The sequence below is a fragment of the Vicia villosa genome, linkage group LG5, assembly GCF_029867415.1.
Source record: "Vicia villosa cultivar HV-30 ecotype Madison, WI linkage group LG5, Vvil1.0, whole genome shotgun sequence".
In the NCBI taxonomy this organism is placed as follows: domain Eukaryota; kingdom Viridiplantae; phylum Streptophyta; class Magnoliopsida; order Fabales; family Fabaceae; genus Vicia; species Vicia villosa.
In genome coordinates, this window is record NC_081184.1 from 145,832,157 (window position 1) to 145,850,111 (window position 17,955).

Below are 17,955 nucleotides of genomic sequence, written 5' to 3' on the forward strand. Positions count from 1 at the left end.
ATTAGTGGAGGCTAGTTAAGAATGGGATATTGTAGAAGTGAAGATCAAGTTGTTGATTTGTTGACTAAGGGAGTCACAAATGATGTGTTCAAGAGGTTGCAGATGAGTATGGGAATGGAGGACTTAGAGCACTTGAATTAAGGTGGTGTGTTAAGAGAAAAAATTGTAATACAAGTAGTTTAACCGATTAACACGGGAGTGTAACCGGTTATGTAACACCCCTTTCTAACCCCAAATAGATATAACATAAATCAGAGTATAATAAAATGCATAACATCAAAGGGTATCACATGTCGTTTTCAACAAATTTGAAAACCAACAAAACATACATAACATACCTTGATCATAATCATAACACCTATATAAACTTTATGTTTCATAAGTTATACATATCACAACGGAATAATTCTTACTCAAATATCATCAATGATTATATCCCATACTATAATCATATATCCACATACCAAGTGCCATAACCAAATAAGTATATAATCCAAACATTGGGCACTAAGGCCACTGAACATAACATAACAAATACGAGAGCACAACAATGTCTCTCAACAACAAAACACGAGTTTAAAATATTCCCCCTCAGTGTTACATGATCAGAGCATCGACTCACTACCTAGTAAAAACAGATAAACACAAAGCTATCTCCTCATTATCCTCGTGCGAAGCACCACTAGTCTTTAGTACATGAGTGATGTCGCATAGAACATCATTCCAACAGAAGGGTGAGAATTCACATCATTATAGAAATATATAATAATGAACAATGCATATAACATACAAACATCCTACGAATTTATCACACTTCACGTTCTAAATGATTTCTATCTTATTGCATATAGCACAATTATCCACAACGTAACATCAAGTATCAATTACTAATGACTACATATAACACACCAAAGTAAAACATCAAATAACAACACATGGGACTCCAATGCAAATTAATGCGACTCATGCATGTGGTACCAACGTGAACATCAAGCTCACCTCGCTCTGGATTCATTTCTAAAATCATAGCCACGCTTCCGATCCGGACTAGGATCAAAGCCACAATATGAACATATAGCCCACCGCTTCTATTTCCAAACAAGGATCAAAGTCACCACTTCTATTTTTACACAAGGATCAAAGCCACTACTTCAATTTCCACACAAGGATCAAAGCCACCAACGGAATAATAAAATTCCCCATAAATGTATGTACAATTACTAAAAACATATGCAAATAAGATTATCCATATAATCTTAACATCCAAGTATATCACCAAAATATTGTTTTTTTACTCTCCAAAAAAAAATTAAAAGGGTTGTTGAATCTATAATGAGAGATAATGTTGTGCATCGATATACATTGTAAATACAAGATATTTTCTTAAATTTTGTATATTAAGTCTAAAAAAATTAAATTATTGAAGTGTTGACCGATTTACTCTTATTAGTATTATAGACTAAATGTCTATTTGGAATTTTTATAAGACATATGAATTATTATTAAAAATTCTACCAAATAAATAATATAGAAAATATAGAAACTATACTAATAAGTGAAATATGTTTAAATTTTTTTATCATTGAAATGTTATTGTCAAATATAAAATATTATTTAAATCTATTAAACATTTTATAATTAACAAAAATTTATATTAGTTATCATTAAAATATTTATCAAATCTACCATCAATATTCATATAATCTCACACATCTTATACAATTTTTTATTTCTTATAAAAATTAATTTAAATGCAATTACATTTCTTGGATTTGTTTTTCACTACTTACCCCCTTTTTTTCCTCCCTTACTTTTCTTGGATTTGTTTTTCTTCCTCTTGGTCATTCCAAATTCTGAATTTGGTGCACTTTGAGAATTATTGGACACATTCTCTTTTGAATCCTTCAAAACATTTTGCCCATGTTGGTCATCATTGCCTACTGCAGTGCTGGCATGTAATGGAGAGTCAACATTGGTCTGTCCATCCAATGTCTGATCTGAAACAGAAGTAGAGGCTTCATCTGTTACTGCTGTGGTTTCCCCATCCACATTGTCAACTATACTAGGAAACAATGTTTCTAGTATGACCTCTCTTTTTCGGCATGTCGTTAAATCCACAAACACAGCATCTGAACAAGCAACTTGAGAAGAAGTCTTCCTAAACTTGGCAATTATCAAGGGGTTGCCAATTACTTTAAATGCCTCTGCAAAGACTTTCAAATTCATGTGTTTTTTCTTTCCCTTTAGAAGAACATTGCAGAATTCCAATGGCAATTGAGTGCTTATGTATTTCTTCCCCAACAAACTCCGAAGTAACTGTAAATACTTTCCATTCCCTGAGATGAGATGAAGCAAACAAATAGAAACAACCAATCTCAGAAGAAGAGAAGGAAAATAATTCTTCACATCCAAGTTTGATTTTTTAATCCAGGTTTGGGTACTATGCTGGTCACAAACAAACTCATTGAGGATATTCGCAACGAAATCATGGACATCTCTCATGTCTTGCCCTTTCCCAACCATAAAACTCAAATTTGTAAGGGAATTTTCATTTTGGCAAATTAGCCATTCAGTGAAAGATGACTTTGTAGCATAAATGGACCCCTTGAAGCAGGATGTAAATAGCAGTAACCGTTCAACAAAATACATGAAGCAACCGGGAGTCATATAGTCAATTTCCGCTATCCAATTCCCACTGCAAGTATTCAACAATGCTTCATAAAGCTTAACCATGCGACACATCTCTAAAATCACTTTATTGCCCGATACAATTTCATTTCCTGAATACAAACGTAAGCTCTCAATGAAATCTTTCCATGGTTTGTTTGCTTCAAACTTGTTCATAACTTGCACAAACAATTCATCTTTTACATTAGCTGTGCCAAGCATCATAACTACCACCCTTCCAATTAGACCATAGGTCAACATACCTTTTTGTTGGGTGTTTTCATAGATGAGCTCTTTCATAACATCCTGCCAATCTTCGGTTATTCTTTGATAAACCATTTCTTTTTCCAATGATTTCTTCCAGTCAAGGAGAACTGCATGGCGGAATAAACACTCAATTGGCTGCCTGTAAAATGTCTCCAACGTCTTCAAGTTCCCGTGGCCATGGCTAAAACAATTGGACTTGAGAAGAAACTTTGAGACCTCATAGATATGCAGCAAAGATTGTATTTGACAAAATTCAGAAAAGGCTTTGTTATCTGAAAACTTGTAGAGTGCATCAAGGTTGCGCAAAACATCCAAGCCAACAGATAATAATTCTGAACTCCAATAGCTCTGAGCATAAGAGACTAAATGTTGAACATCAACAGAGACTAGCCTACCATTCTTCTTTAGAAAATCATCACCCAATTTTTTCACCCAGTTAGCATCAGGGATGAGAAAAAGGTACATGTCTTGTAGATTAAAAATCTGCTTCTGAACACCCAAATAATTCAATGCAAACTTTACATAATTGCTATCTTGACGAGGCTCTTGATTTTTGAAATTTGAAAGGAAATCCAACATTTGTACAATGTTATCCTTCCAACATGTCCAACAATAAAACAGCGTCTCCACAGAAAATTGATTCTTTGTAATCATACCTTCGACAGAAACATCAAATAGATTGTCGTGCCAGACATACTTAGAGGAGTTCAGCCGAAAATGTGAATCCAGCAGTTTCCGCAAACATAACATTTCCCCTCTGATACTCTTATGGATGCGAGAAGATTTCAACTGATTCATTATTTCAAAACTGTTGTCATGCTTATTTGATAGTATTTCAGCTTCTGTAGATGCAAGCTCATAAAAACTTCCTGATACTTTCTTTGCAAATGTCAACGCTCTTCCCAAAAGCTCGGCTTTCTGTGTAAACGGCTTCAAGGGCCATGCTTTGCGTCTCCTAGACCTAAGAGAATTTGAAAGTACATAAAAAAGCACAAGCTCGTATGCTTCCATGAATTCACCTGTTTTTCCTAACAAATCAGCCTCACGAAGAATATTTCCCATTATACACTTAAAATCCGTTGAATGAAAAGCTTTAAAAAATTTCATCATGGATTTGATATCTTTTTTGTCAAAATAATTACGGGCACAATCCTCCAGAAACTTTTGTTCAATTGCATACAGATCATGCCTATTAGCCCAACAACTAGGGTCAACACTTTCATTTTGTTTCCAGTGTTGAACGTAATGCAAGCCAATATCAAACAATCCACCTTTTGCACAAACATTTAAACAGTCGGAGAAGAAATTTCCCCTAGCATACACCTGAGCTGCCATTTCATAACGACGAGCTAAATAAAAGCAATCCCCTGCCCTTTTCAAATCGGGCTCTTCACATTTTTCAAAGTAAATTTTTCCTGTTAACAGAAAGACGATTAATTCTGTAGAGAAAAAATTGACAATGCAAAGAATCAATAAAAATGTAGATTGTAGGTTAGCTTAGATGATCCATAAAAATAGTCTAGATGAAAGATGTAAATTTTACATAAAACCGCATAGCATAAACATTTTATATCTTGCAATAATTGGCCATAAAAAAGGTTTCAGTACAGATTATTTTTTTTTTTTGTAATCAAGAAATATATTAATGGGAGAACTAAGGGTTCTCCAACCCGATTACAAGAAGAAACGGGAAACCCCGACAAAATGAAAGATTACTATCCAATTACACCTACGAGAGAAAAAATAACGGTTCCTTACAAAACTCGTAAAAAGAGTAATTGGGATGAGTAATTTTTCCGCAAAAGGACCACTTCCAAGCCATGAGTTTAACATTCCAAACGATGTTGTTGATGTTCCAATCATCCTTCCGAAAGCACACCCCAGTACAGATTATATATCAGTTTAATCGAGATTCATCAACAAACATAAAAGTCAAACAAAAGAAGCAGTAACTAAAAAATAACCCTATGATTATTAATCTAAATTTGAGGATTGAAATACTTGGGAGAAAGATGATATGTTTCTTCATCATTTAATATTATTTGGCAGGTTCAAACTACAATCAGGGCAACCTCGGCAAATGAACACGAGACATAAGCATTTAGGAGAAACTTGCTATGTGTGTCCTAAAATGATATTCTAATAGTTTACAATAGAAAATGCCATACAACAATACATGTAGATACCAAAGTTAAAGTTCGTACCAGCTCTTTCATAATCCCCCAAATCAGAAAAACACTGTGCTGCAGACTCGGTCATTCCTATGCTTTCAAAAATTTCAGCAGCTTCCCTAAGGACTGCATTTGCATCCTTGGGGTTCAAGCCATGTAAACGGTTTGCAGTTGCCCTGAGACCAGCCGCCTTAGACTTTTTTTCCCAATAAGAGTCCCCCGCTCTTTCAAAACACATTGTTGCCATCTCATAGTTATTTTGGTAATATAACTGCAACGGAAAAATCAAAATAATAGATCATTAGGAGCAAAACTATTTGCGATATAGTAAAGAAAATTATAATAACAAGCTAGTAACAACCTTTTTGCCACGTGACTTCCATTCTTCTGGACTACTTGCAACTTTCATTGCCTGAGCAAGAGAATCATCCAGTCCTTTGAATTGTACAAGACACTTCCTTTTCCAATAATCAAACATAGGTTTACAATATTCGTTTGAATTCTCGCATATCCACAATCTCTGTGTTGTTCTAGTTAAAGCCACATATAGTTGTTTCAGTTCAGAACACAAAATATTGTGTTTAGAATCACTGAAACTTGGAAAAGACTTGAATTCTGTAGGTTCCAACATATCTTGTTCGTTCATATACTCATAAATCACTCTCCATCGATTTTTCAAAGGTGAGGTGCCAAAAAAGTTGTACAACAATACATCCTGCAAAAGAACACAAATGAGATAAGTGACTATTCTATAAGGAGAAAAAAAATGAAACGCACTCTAAATCAAATATGACGAATTTATAACTACCTGAAACTCAAGCCCTTTGCACTCCAAAATAGTTAAAACAAGAGCTTGTTTCCCAACATAGTCTGAAATTTCTTTCCGAGCACAATCATCACGTACCAATATTACTTGCTCAGCTCCAAAGCCGACATTTTTCCCACCATCATGTCCAGTGTTGCCAAATATTGTTACAATAGCATTTTTTCTGCTTCCACATTCAAGAACAATGGGAGCTTCCCCAGAAATCAAACTGCTTTCGGGCTTTAAAACATCAATAGAATGAGGAAAAAAACGGAAGAGAAGCTCAATGGTGCTCTGAGATAACTTAAGCACTCCAGCGTGAGTCCTAAAGTTCTGATTCAACAAAAATGTTTCTACTTTATCCTTTCCTTGGTTATAAGCCCTTCTCTTTGATTCAAGCACGAACTTCTTGTAAAAGAGAGATTTGATATCCTGGAACCTAAAATCGATTCCCCTCGCTATGGTTTGTGCAGTATCCCCGCAAAAAACGAAACCTTCATCTACATTTCGACACACATGCTTAAATAAAGCAATTTGACTCATGGTCAGATCTTGTACTTCATCAATATATACAAAGTGCATTTCATCACCCTCATATTTGTTAATTCTGAGTCGGCGATGCAAGTCAACAACAATATCAGCCAAATCAAAATCCCCTTTATCGATCTTCATTCTTTCATAACTTTGATAAATATCATAAATGATGTCTCTCTTCTGCTTGTTTAAACTTGACGCTCGGTTTTCAGACAAGGACCGATAATCCTGACGACTTAACTTCCCTTCAGCAGAATCAACAGATTGTAGACCCCCTTTTATATGAGACATGATTTCAGTAAACACTATGGATGAATCTAACTTCTTGGTGTGTTGGGAATTGAAATGCGGCCAATATAATGCATCAAACCTGTCATAAGTCACTTCCTTTTTCCTTATAAAAGTCTCCAAAGCAACCGATCTTGCTGCAAAGTTCTCAGAAGATAGATCACTAAATCTTTCAAAAAAAGAATTCCCCACAGTCCCATCAAGCATCATTAGAAATTTCTGAAAAGTTATCACTAGTGGATATGAGTTGGTGGGAAGATTAACAAAAGAATCTGGAATATTCTTAAACTGTATTGATGTATCAACATCAGCTAAATCTTCCTCAATAGAGCATCTTTTGTCAGAAACATCCCCGCCACATATGGAACTGTATGCGCAACATAAATAATATTTAGAAACCAATTAAATATTGCATAGAAAACTCTGAAATTAATGAAATTCCGGTAAACTCGACAAAGAAACATGATGAGCAAATTATTTCAAAAGACTTGCGCAAGTTCCATACCTTCTCATTCTAACAACCTGGTGTTTCACTGCATGACATAGTTTAGGACTCACTGTTACAAATAATTGGTGTAAGACAGGCCTGCTGTCTTTATCCTCTTCAACGTAATTCAAACAAGGAACTTCAGCCCTCTTAATTCCATACGCATTTTGATGAACCGCGTGGTGCAATTCCTCCTTTTTAAATAATTTCATGGTCAAGACAGTGGTTTTCCCAGTACCAGAGCGACCAAGTACAAATGTACTTTTGGAAAAGAGTATTATGTCGTGTTCTTCATCTGATACCTCAAACGGAAGTTCCAGTTCATTACTATTACGATCAGAAAGTAAGTGGTTAGCTACAACAGATGATAAAGAATAGAATTTCATCAGCAGAAAACTCTCCTCAGCCTTTGAATTCTCAACACAAATTCTTTGGTCGCAACAACTTGATTCTGCGTCATTGCCATTATTATCAAGATTCTTAATTTTGGAGATATCTGTTGATTTTCCCCAACACACTGGGACCTCCCTTTTCCTAGAAAGGAAGCAAAACACAAGAAATCAGTTAGGTAAAGTATGTTAGGTGTAAATATACAACTCAGAGTACTTACCCCTCAAAACGTTGCTCACTGCAGCAACTTATAAAATCATCAGTATAGCTTCCAAAAATACTATCCAGACGCTTCACAACTTTAGGAACATCCTCTCGCGGCAGTATATCCCATATCCTTAAAACTTGAGTGAAATTGGACTCTTTTACTATGTCTTTTGAACAAACAACAAAGAGACCTTCAACTTCATATTGCTCTAACATCTGGGATGAATTTCCACAAAGCAAGTCCACTTTTATCCTTTTGGGTCTCCCCCCTCTGGAGAGTTCGAGTAAGAGGCTAATGACCAACTTCTTTGTCCTCTTTGATGGAAGATTTTTAAATGACTTAAGAAAATTATCACTGAAAAGAGCCTGTACAAACATTGAGGAAGAAATATCAACTAAAGGTCCAGCACGTTATCACAATAAGTAATATTACAAGATCAGCAATCCAAATACCTTCCACTTTCTAAAAGCCACACTGTGAGAATTAAGTTGATCCAGCTCTCTCTTGGTATTCCAGATAACTTTTGCTAAATCTTTATTTTCATCCGCATTAAAGAAACATCGACGTTTTTTAGCATCAATCACCAAAGATTTCCATACATTTTCCTGACTAACTAGGATCTTTTCATTTCCCAATATCCATAGACAATGCCTATTAAATATAAAAAGCAAAAACATTTACGCGAACATTTATTTAAACAAAAACAAATCCATTCGTAACCGTGGATCGTAGATTCTACCTGGCTCGGGTAAGAGCAACATTAGTCATATGGTTATTGGAAATGAACCCAAGGGAAGTACTGCAATCAGTTATAACTGTTGATAAGATAATAATGTCTTGCGGTACATCATGAAAACCATCAATTGTTTTCACCTTCACATTGAAACCTTCATGCTTATCATACTTTTGTCCCAGCATATTCTGAATTGCAACAACTTGGGCAGCATATGGAGACACTACACCTATACTGAGGTGCTCCTTTGAGGCAAACCATGCTGCATTATTCAAGACAAAAGCATTAAGCCGAAAATGTTATTAATGCTTGAAATTGTTATCATGATAAATCACAGCCAATGACTCATACACAGACAAACCTCTGAAACAATTATTGATTATTTTCATTACAACCGCCACTTCAACCATATTTTTCCGACTTCTTCCAGCATCATCAAATTCTTCGGTGCCACCAATTATATTTATAAAGGAATAAGGACCAAACATTTTCCCTGGGAGATATTGCTTCCTGTAGTTCTTTGCAACAACCTTTGGAGCGTCAAGAATTTGATTCAAATAGAAGCGCGAATTTGGAAAGGAGCTTATCGCTGGATGCATCCTGTACTGTATATTGAGAAAGTGATTTGGATGACCCAATGTGCTCAGCCTCGCAAATAAGCTTCTTCCAAAACCAACTTTAAAAGAAACCTTAGACATATAAAAAACAAGCATCAGTATTTACCGTCAATAAAAAAATTTATAACATTAGTCAAAATGCATCCGGAGTTCTAAATTAACAAGACGAGATATATTTCGAATACATACACTACTTTCAACCATTGCTGGTAGCTGGCGTTCATCTCCAACAAGAACTGCATGATTTATGTCTGAAAGTAGTAGAGGTATGATTGATTCGCATTCCTTCAACTGTGCAGCATCATCAATCACTAAAATGTCAAGTGGTTCCATGGCAAGAGAACGCTGCAGCTTAAATGAACTCGAAGCTGTGGAAAATATTAATGAAGATGCTTGTAAACAGAACCCTCTCATTGACTCTTCAGTCACAACATTTGGTAGGTTGAGGTTTTCAAGTGAAACCTTAAGAGCTCTTAATAGAGACAGACATTCAGTTCTGATAAGCTGCAATGAGAATTCAGCATCTACAATCGACTCAAAAGAATTATGTTGACTTTCTGGAGAGAAAAGCTCTCCCATTAATAAAGTTTGAAATGAATCGAGATAGTAAACAAGACGAGTCAAATCTTTCAAATTATGTTCCATAATACAACTTCTGGCTATATGCGTACATAAGACAGAAATAGAGTGTTTGAGAGGCGGCGCTATAGAGAGAAACCTTTCTCTTACAAAATCAAGAAAAGATTTTGGCATGCTTTCCCTGTTAGAATTATCATTATCAACTTGATCTTTTTCCGGTCTCTTTTGGTTGTCAATAAATATATGATAATGGGAAACACAATTCTCAAGAAGATGAACCATTGAAACAAAACAATGTTTCCAACCATTAAGTGGAGAAAAACACTGTACAAGTTGTTTGACCCGATAGTCCAAACATATATCTTCAATTTCTGAACCAACTAGTATTATGTCTCCTAAATTACAGAACAAACCATCCACATTTCTATCAAATGATTCTCTCACCATGGTCAAAACACGCAACGCCACTTCCTTAACGGCAACATTTGTTGGAGCACAAACAAGAGCTCTACGGTTCATTTTTAATAGAGCAAAAAGCAGTGTGGCCAGAGTTTTTGTTTTCCCGGCTCCTGGTGGACCCCAAATAAGATCCACCGTAGACTTATGATTGCAATGAAAGGAAGAAAGGGAACAACAAATTGCCTTGTTTTGTGACTCATTCAACTCACATGACAACCTTTGATATGTTTCATCACCCCTAAGAGCATTAGTCTCCGGAAAACAGTAATCACAACTTTCCTCAACCTGCACGAATGCATACATCCATTAGTTGTACCAAATAATTTATTACAGTATATAGAATTTCAAACACGGAATCAAACCCTTAATATAAAAACAACTTTCTTACCGCATCACTCGCACGCAAAATCTTCTGGATCAGCTTTGAATCTCCATTCATATGCAGTGCATTCCATATTCTTCTATTAGTTGTTATATTTGTCAGGAATATAATAAACAAAGACTTTTGCCCCATTTCATCAAGGTCAAAGTCTTTAGAAGCAATCACTTTAAAAGTAGACATAGGTTTAGCATCATCATCATCGTCCTTAATCTCTTCGTCAAGAATCCCAGCCGACAACACAAAACTCCACATCCTTCCAGACCTTTGCAAATCATTAACAGTTTCCGGCTTAAAATCGGCCAAAATAAAAACATCTCCAGACAATGTTTTGCACAGCTCATTTCCATGACCAGAAGACCAATTTTTCCAACTATCAGTTTTAACAACATAGTGATTCCTACCATACAAATGTGATCGTGAATGTTCAAGAGAAATCACTTCAGCAAAAGGTGAACTAGATAAAATTTCCATAGAGGAACTTAGTTGTGCTCTAGTTTCATCCAATAAGGGATACACAAATGACCGATAATATTGCTCTAAAGAATCAAACGATAAATCAATATAATCAACCTACAAAAACAAATCAAAAAATCAATTAAAATGTAATAGAAAAAAAGTATTACAGTACAATAGAAGAAAAAGATGAAAACCTTATTTGAGTAAAGTTGATCGTTGGAAATGTCTTCAAGAGACCATGAAAACATAGTGTTTAGGAAGGTTTGATCATTATAATAACTAATATTTTTCTTACTTGAACTTGAAATTGAACGATTCATTGTGTTTTGTTTTATCTTTCTAATCAAGAATTTCAAGAGTATTTCAGTTGATGAAACACTGAACTAATTAGAAACATGAAAATGCATAACACAGAGTTGAATAGTGGAAATGGATTCCTTAACAACCAAGAATAGAAGTGAAAAGTGGTATGCACTTTCTTTCAGCTACTTTTACTTTTCTTGTTTTAAGAGAATGAACTCTCACTCAGTAAGTAACGATGAGTGTTACATTACAACACTATTTACTTTTAAAAATAAAATATTTTCTTAACAACCAAGACTGGATTTTGATAGGTTTTGAAAAAAAATAAATACATTATTTACTTATTTTTTAATTAAAAGTACTATAATTGGTCAAAATTAAATGATTACTTTTGCTTAGTTTTTTTAATATTAAAAAATTCAATAAATGTACGGTTTAATAATTAAATTTCTTTTTTTTAATAAGCGGTTTAATAATTAAAATAAAAGAGTTGTTTTGTTTTTCTTCTAGTTGGTCCAGTGGTGATTGACGCTGGATTTGGTAGGGAGAATTGCGGAACCGGACTAAACCGGTGGTATAAAAGCAAAAAAAAAAAAAAAAACTATAATTTATATTTCATCACCTCTTCAAGATGAATAAGTGAAGTATTATAGGTTTGAAGTATTATTTGATGTTTCTGCAATAAAATATCTATAAACCATATCATATATAATATATAAAAGTAAGGGTTAAACCCTATTTTGCCCCCTGCCATATGGGGCGATTCTCAAAAACAACCCTGTAAAAAAAAAAACACAGATTTCATCCTGCCATTTGTAGATTCCCCTGTTTTGCCTGTTTTGCCCCCTGGCTGGATTTGGTCAACAAAATTGATGATGTGGCACTGCTGTGTTGGCTTTTTTTTATTTTTTTATTTAATTTATGATTAAGTGGAAATGTCACGTGAATTTTCTTTTAAGTTTGGTAATTTTTATTTTTTCACGTTGTTTTTTTTTTCTTATGTCAAGAATGGAAAATTTTTAAAATTTTGTCAACAATGGGAATTGATCCCATCACCATTTACTTGAAAGTCATTGGCCTTACCACTAGGCCATTTGTTTCCCTTGTTTAACTGGTTGCATCAAAATGGATATATTACATAACTACTGTATTAATAACTAAATCATTCGTTTATGTTTATAACTAAATATTTTAATATACTGTATTAATAACTAAATGTTTAATAAAAATTGAATGTTAAAAAAAACTGAATGCTAACAATAACATTTTTTAATAAAAACTGAATGTTAAGTATTCGTTTATGTTAAAAACGTTAAATACTATATTTATATTTAATAAAAAACTTTAATTCTTTTATATTTTTTAAACATTATTTATTTACAAAGTTTATGCTAACATTATTTATTTATTTACAATATAAAAAACTTTAATTCGGTTTATGCTAACATTATTTATTTATTTAAAAAACATTATTTATTTGCAATATATTATTCAGTTTAATAAAAAACGTTAATTCGTTTATGCTAACATTATTTATTTATTTACAATATAAAAAACTGAGTGTTTCTCATGTATTATAAATATATTATTTAGTTTATTATTATAAATATATTACTTTATTATAATTATTCTAAATTATTTTCAGTTTATTTATAACTTTTGGTTTTAATATATTAAACGTAAAAGTATTATATCTAAATATTTTAGGAGATAAACTCTCATACACTGTCAGTGTAAAGCCCTTTTACACAATCAACCAATAATAATTGAATATTTTGACATGTCAGTTTTAGTTATATTATTTAACTTTAATTGAAAATATTTCTAAGGGTTTATATCTAATACAAATTCACGTTCCTAAATTACTGGCTTTCAACTGCACCTTCTTCTTTGCTTGGCTTCCAACTGCACCTTGCCAAGTTCCTCTTCTTCTAAGTATCTTTGTTTTTTTCTTCTTATTAACAGCAACAACGTTTACAAGAAAAGCTTCGAACCTCGCTGTTCTTCTTCGTTGGACTGAAAGTGAAAGTTTTCTTGGTTATTCTCTTTATTTTCTTTGGTGTTCACGACAGTAAGTACTAAACCCTCAACTCCATAGTCCATTGATTTAATTCTTATTGTATCGCTTAGTTATATTGATAAGTTTAATTGTTTGAATGTACTGTTTGTTGTTGTTGTTGTTTTGACTTTTCATGATATTTATGTGTCATATGCCTTTATTCTATTCCTTGTTTTTTGTATTAGTTTTAAATTATTATATAATTACCATTTTCATCACTGTTTTAGAAAAGGTGAAACCGATATGCACTACTTCCATATCAAGACATTCTATTTTGAATTCATTTTAAATTATAGTATAATAAAATCTTCACCACTGTTATAGAAAAAGGAGAAATAGTTTTCAGCTTGTTTAAGTTTCATATATTAGCAGTCATATATTGATGATCTTTTTGTTTTTATACTAAGAAATAAGAATTGGGTACCCATTTGGCAGGTTAATGATGGCCAACATAGAAGATAATTCAATCATAATTAGCTCTCATGATATACTTGAAACTGATTGTAATATAGATTATGTTGATACTGAAATACCAGTAAATCCCCCTTTAGAGCCTTATGAGGGTATGGAGTTTACATCAATTGAAGATGCAAAGAGCTATTACACAATGTACGCAAAAAGCAAAGGATTTAGCTTTCGTATGGGCCGTGTTACTAAATCAAGAACAAACGGTATGATAATAGGCCATGAAATCCTTTGTTCAAAAGAAGGGTTTAGAGCAAAAAAATATGTGAAAAGAGATAGTATTGGCGGTGCACCACATGATGAAACAAGAATAGGATGCAAGGCAATGTTATATGTAAAGAAAAATGATGAGAAATGGATTGTTTCTAAATTTGTAAGAGACCATAATCATGAACTTTTTTCTCCAAAAAGTTCTAGATTTCTTCGAGTGCATAGAAAGAAAACCAAAGTACAAAAAAAACTTATTGATGTGCTTGATGATTCGGGATTACGTCCTTGCAAAATAGCATCTGTCTTGTACACTGAAAGTGGTGGTATTGATAATGTTGGATTTAGCAAACAAGATGTTGTCAATTATTTAAGTGCAAAGAGACAGAAACAATTAGAAAAAGGAGATGCTCAATTGATGTTATCTTATTTTAAAGATTGTCAATTGAAGAATCCTGGATTTTTTTATGCATTTCAAATGGATGTAGAAGGACAATTAGCAAATTGTTTTTGGGTTGATTCAAGGTCTAGAATGGCTTACAAGTATTTTGGTGATGTGGTAACCTTTGATCCAACATACTTAACAAATAGATATAAAATGCCTTTTGTTCCATTCACTGGAGTTAATCATCATCAACAATCAATTCTTTTTGGTTGTGCTCTACTGTGGGACGAAACGGAAGATAGCTTCTTTTGGTTGTTAAGTACTTGGTTAGAAGCAATGGATGGTGTCTGTCCTAAAACTATTATCACTGATCAAGACATGGCTATTACAAATGCAGTTGCAAGGGTGTTTCCAGAGGTTAATCATCATTATTGTATGTGGCACATTCAAAAGAAAGTCCCAGAATATTTGAACTATATTTATCATGAGCATGGTGAATTCAAAAATCAATTTCATAAGTGTATTCATCAATCCATCACTGTTGAAGAATTTGATTTTGATTGGGAAGCGATGATAGATAAATATGAGTTGCAGGATAATAAGTGGTTAGAAAAGATATACTTTATACGAGAAAAATGGATTCCGGCTTTTGTACGTCAAGATTTCTGTGCTGGAATGTCAACCACCCAAAGGAGTGAAAGTATCAATAGTTTTTTTAAAGATTTTTTGAATTCAAGTACTCCATTGAGCAAATTTGTGACACAATGTGAAAAGGCTCTTGATGCGCGATATAATAGTGAAAGACAGAAGACTTTCAAAACATTGAATTCAAAACCTTTGTTGCGTACTTTATATCCCATGGAAGAAGAAGTCTCAAAGATTTATACAAGAAAAATGTTTGGGATATTTCAAGATGAGTTGGTTAGCTCTCAGATGTTTATAGCAGAAAAAATTGATTTTTCTACAGAAGTATCGACATACAAGGTTCATGAAATTTGCAAAGAGAAGCCTAATTATCATGTGACTTTTAATGTCAATTCAAAAGAAGTAAATTGTAGCTGTCACATGTTTGAGTTTATGGGAATTCTCTGTAGACATGGGTTAAATGTACTCATAAAGAAAAATGTGCATTCTCTCCCTTCCCAATACATTCTGCGTCGCTGGACTATAAATGCTAAGAAAGAAAAAAGTAAGGGATTGGGAATTCAAGAACTGCATGAAGGGAAAAACAAAGATTCTAGTACTTCTTTGTTTAATAGTGTTATGGTTCACTCTCTTGAACTATCTGAAAGAGCTTCACGATCACCAAAACATCATGATATTGCAATTCAAGCTTTGCAAAACGTAATTGTGGAACTTGATCAATTGGATCTTGAAGAATCAAAAGAAGAACTTAATAACTCGACCATTGAAGTTACCTCAAAATTATCCAACAATACTATAACATTGCGTGATCCTCCAGTTAGAGCAACTAAAGGGAGGCCACGAACATTGCGAATGAAAGGAAGTTTGGAGTTGGTCAAAACAGTTTCGTCTACTTGTAGTTATTGTAAGAAAAAGGGCCACAACAAACGTAAATGTCCGAGTTTAATTCAATCAAGGTATGTTAAAAGGAACTTCATAAATTAGTGTATATTATAATTCATTTAACTATGTTAAGTTGAAGATATGATGCACTATGCCTTTTAGGTGTAATATTATCAATGGTCAACTTTCAAATACTGATGCAGATGCTGAAGTTTCTGGTTTGATTCACTCACAGGTGATATAACTACAATGTGTTATATAACTCTTTATTTTATTTTATTTGTTAGCCTTGTGCTTGATTTAATGTTTTTAGAATATTTTACCTTCTTAAAAACTCTAACAATGTTAGTAATAATTTGTTTATTTTGTAATTTGTATTGCAGAAAATTGTGGAAGACACTAACCACTACCAGTGAAATTTGTAGATTTACAGTGCAGTGGATAAATACTCAAAACTAGTTTTACTTCTATAGCACTTCCATCATTCCTCTAATTCAATTATATTAAAGAGCATCAAGAGTTTGAGGTTGACCAATCATAAAAAACAATGAAAGATTTATTTATTTCTTGAATTATTGAAAGAGTATTCTCATTTGTATTGTTTTGTATTGACTTAATTTGTTGGTAGTTATATTTTAGAACCAGAACCAACTTAAAAGAGCAAATCTGTGATACAATTATGATTGCTGGATATTTTTAATGACCATGAACTTTTATGTAGTTCTCTGCTATAAATAAAAGCTGAAACAATATAATTATCACATTTTAAACATATGTCATGCTATTATATACAATTTGATAGAACAAATGACACATCAACAATGCTTTAATTGTAAGAGTTCATACTTTGTTAATATTATAATCTAACTATTAAATATACATAAAAAATATTTCTCTAAGACAAGTCTCTTTTCAAGTCTTCTAGAGTTGTAGAACTCAGTTGTATACTTGAGTCGTTTTCACCAAGAAACCACATCCTCTTATTTTCTGATTCATGGATGGAAATAATGTACATCATCTACAATAAAAGAAACACTCTTATGTCAACCTGGAGAAGACAAGACATTGTAGAAAATAAAAAGTTATAATTTATATGAAATAAGAAATACATATACAAGTGAATACAAAAAATAATCACATTTTATTTTGGATTCTTATTCTATAGTTTTGCAAAGAGTTGTGTAATTTTTCAATGCATGCTCTGCAATATAATTACATTGCATTTTATTGTATTATCTTCTCTAAGAATGAGTGTATCACCAACCTACTAAACCATGTATGCTTCCAATTTATCATATTCAAAAGGTAATATAACCAAATGTAACATATATATTTCAGATGACAATGTCTCTATTTCATTCTCAAGAAGATTTATTACATTATTAACACAAAGAAGGTATTGAATTTCGATATTTGTCGTTCTAGCCAAATATTTACCCACATTGGTTACAACAGTCATAACAATATTTCTCATAAACTAAGACACCTTGTTAATAAAGTTACGTACACAATTCAGTCAGAGATCTATGGTATGTATGGTTCAGTCACTTAAATTCTTGATGACAGAAAAAAATTTCAGCATTTGTTACGTACGAGATCGAAACAAAAGAGATATTAACTCTAACTAGAATAGAAATTCAGAATACAATGTCAAATTTTAGTCTCCCACACAAAATGGCTAATAATTAGAACACCTTCTTTTGGGATTGGTGAAAATTGTCAAAAGAGAAACATTGTGTTTGACAGCAATTATCAAATTTAAGAAATAAGATTGTGCCTACTTTGGACTTCAACAAATTAATTTTACAATTTCATAATGGAAAAACATCATACCTTGTCTCATAGTAGTTTTCTCATGTAGATGCACTGTAAAATGAACTCAGATCTCAGTTGATAATAATAGATACATATGATACTTGTGCTCTAAATTAAAAGTTAATATTTTAATAACAGTACTGTTAAACAA

The 17,955-nt window shown here is 32.9% G+C and overlaps 1 protein-coding gene and 1 pseudogene across 1 annotated transcript; one reads left to right on the forward strand and one right to left on the reverse strand.

The window, feature by feature from the left end:
* Nucleotides 1-1,672: 1,672 nt before the first annotated feature.
* LOC131603010 (uncharacterized) lies at nucleotides 1,673-11,516 on the reverse strand. The gene is made up of 12 exons (XM_058875245.1): nucleotides 11,238-11,516; nucleotides 10,594-11,157; nucleotides 9,357-10,490; nucleotides 8,912-9,239; nucleotides 8,557-8,812; nucleotides 8,270-8,468; nucleotides 7,830-8,182; nucleotides 7,238-7,753; nucleotides 5,914-7,099; nucleotides 5,467-5,820; nucleotides 5,139-5,376; nucleotides 1,673-4,349 (listed from the first exon to the last, which is right to left on the reverse strand). Exons 1-12 carry the CDS (start codon nucleotides 11,361-11,363, stop codon nucleotides 1,783-1,785), a joined length of 7,821 nt encoding a protein of 2,606 aa, XP_058731228.1. The 5' UTR covers nucleotides 11,364-11,516; the 3' UTR covers nucleotides 1,673-1,782.
* A 2,743-nt stretch (nucleotides 11,517-14,259) lies between these two features.
* On the forward strand, nucleotides 14,260-16,405 carry LOC131605675 (protein FAR1-RELATED SEQUENCE 5-like; annotated as a pseudogene).
* Nucleotides 16,406-17,955: the final 1,550 nt, after the last annotated feature.

What these genes read in the sequence shown, in the direction of transcription:
- LOC131603010 (XM_058875245.1), bottom strand. Translation starts at nt 11,363, where the DNA reads ATGAATCGTTCAATTTCAAGTTCAAGTAAGAAAAATATTAGTTATTAT. An exon ending in AATCAATAATTGTTTCAGAG is followed by an intron (nt 8,813 to 8,911) that starts GTTTGTCTGTGT and finishes TGAATAATGCAG; the next exon opens with CATGGTTTGCCTCAAAGGAG. An exon ending in GGGGGATTATGAAAGAGCTG is followed by an intron (nt 4,350 to 5,138) that starts GTACGAACTTTA and finishes TTCTGTTAACAG; the next exon opens with GAAAAATTTACTTTGAAAAA.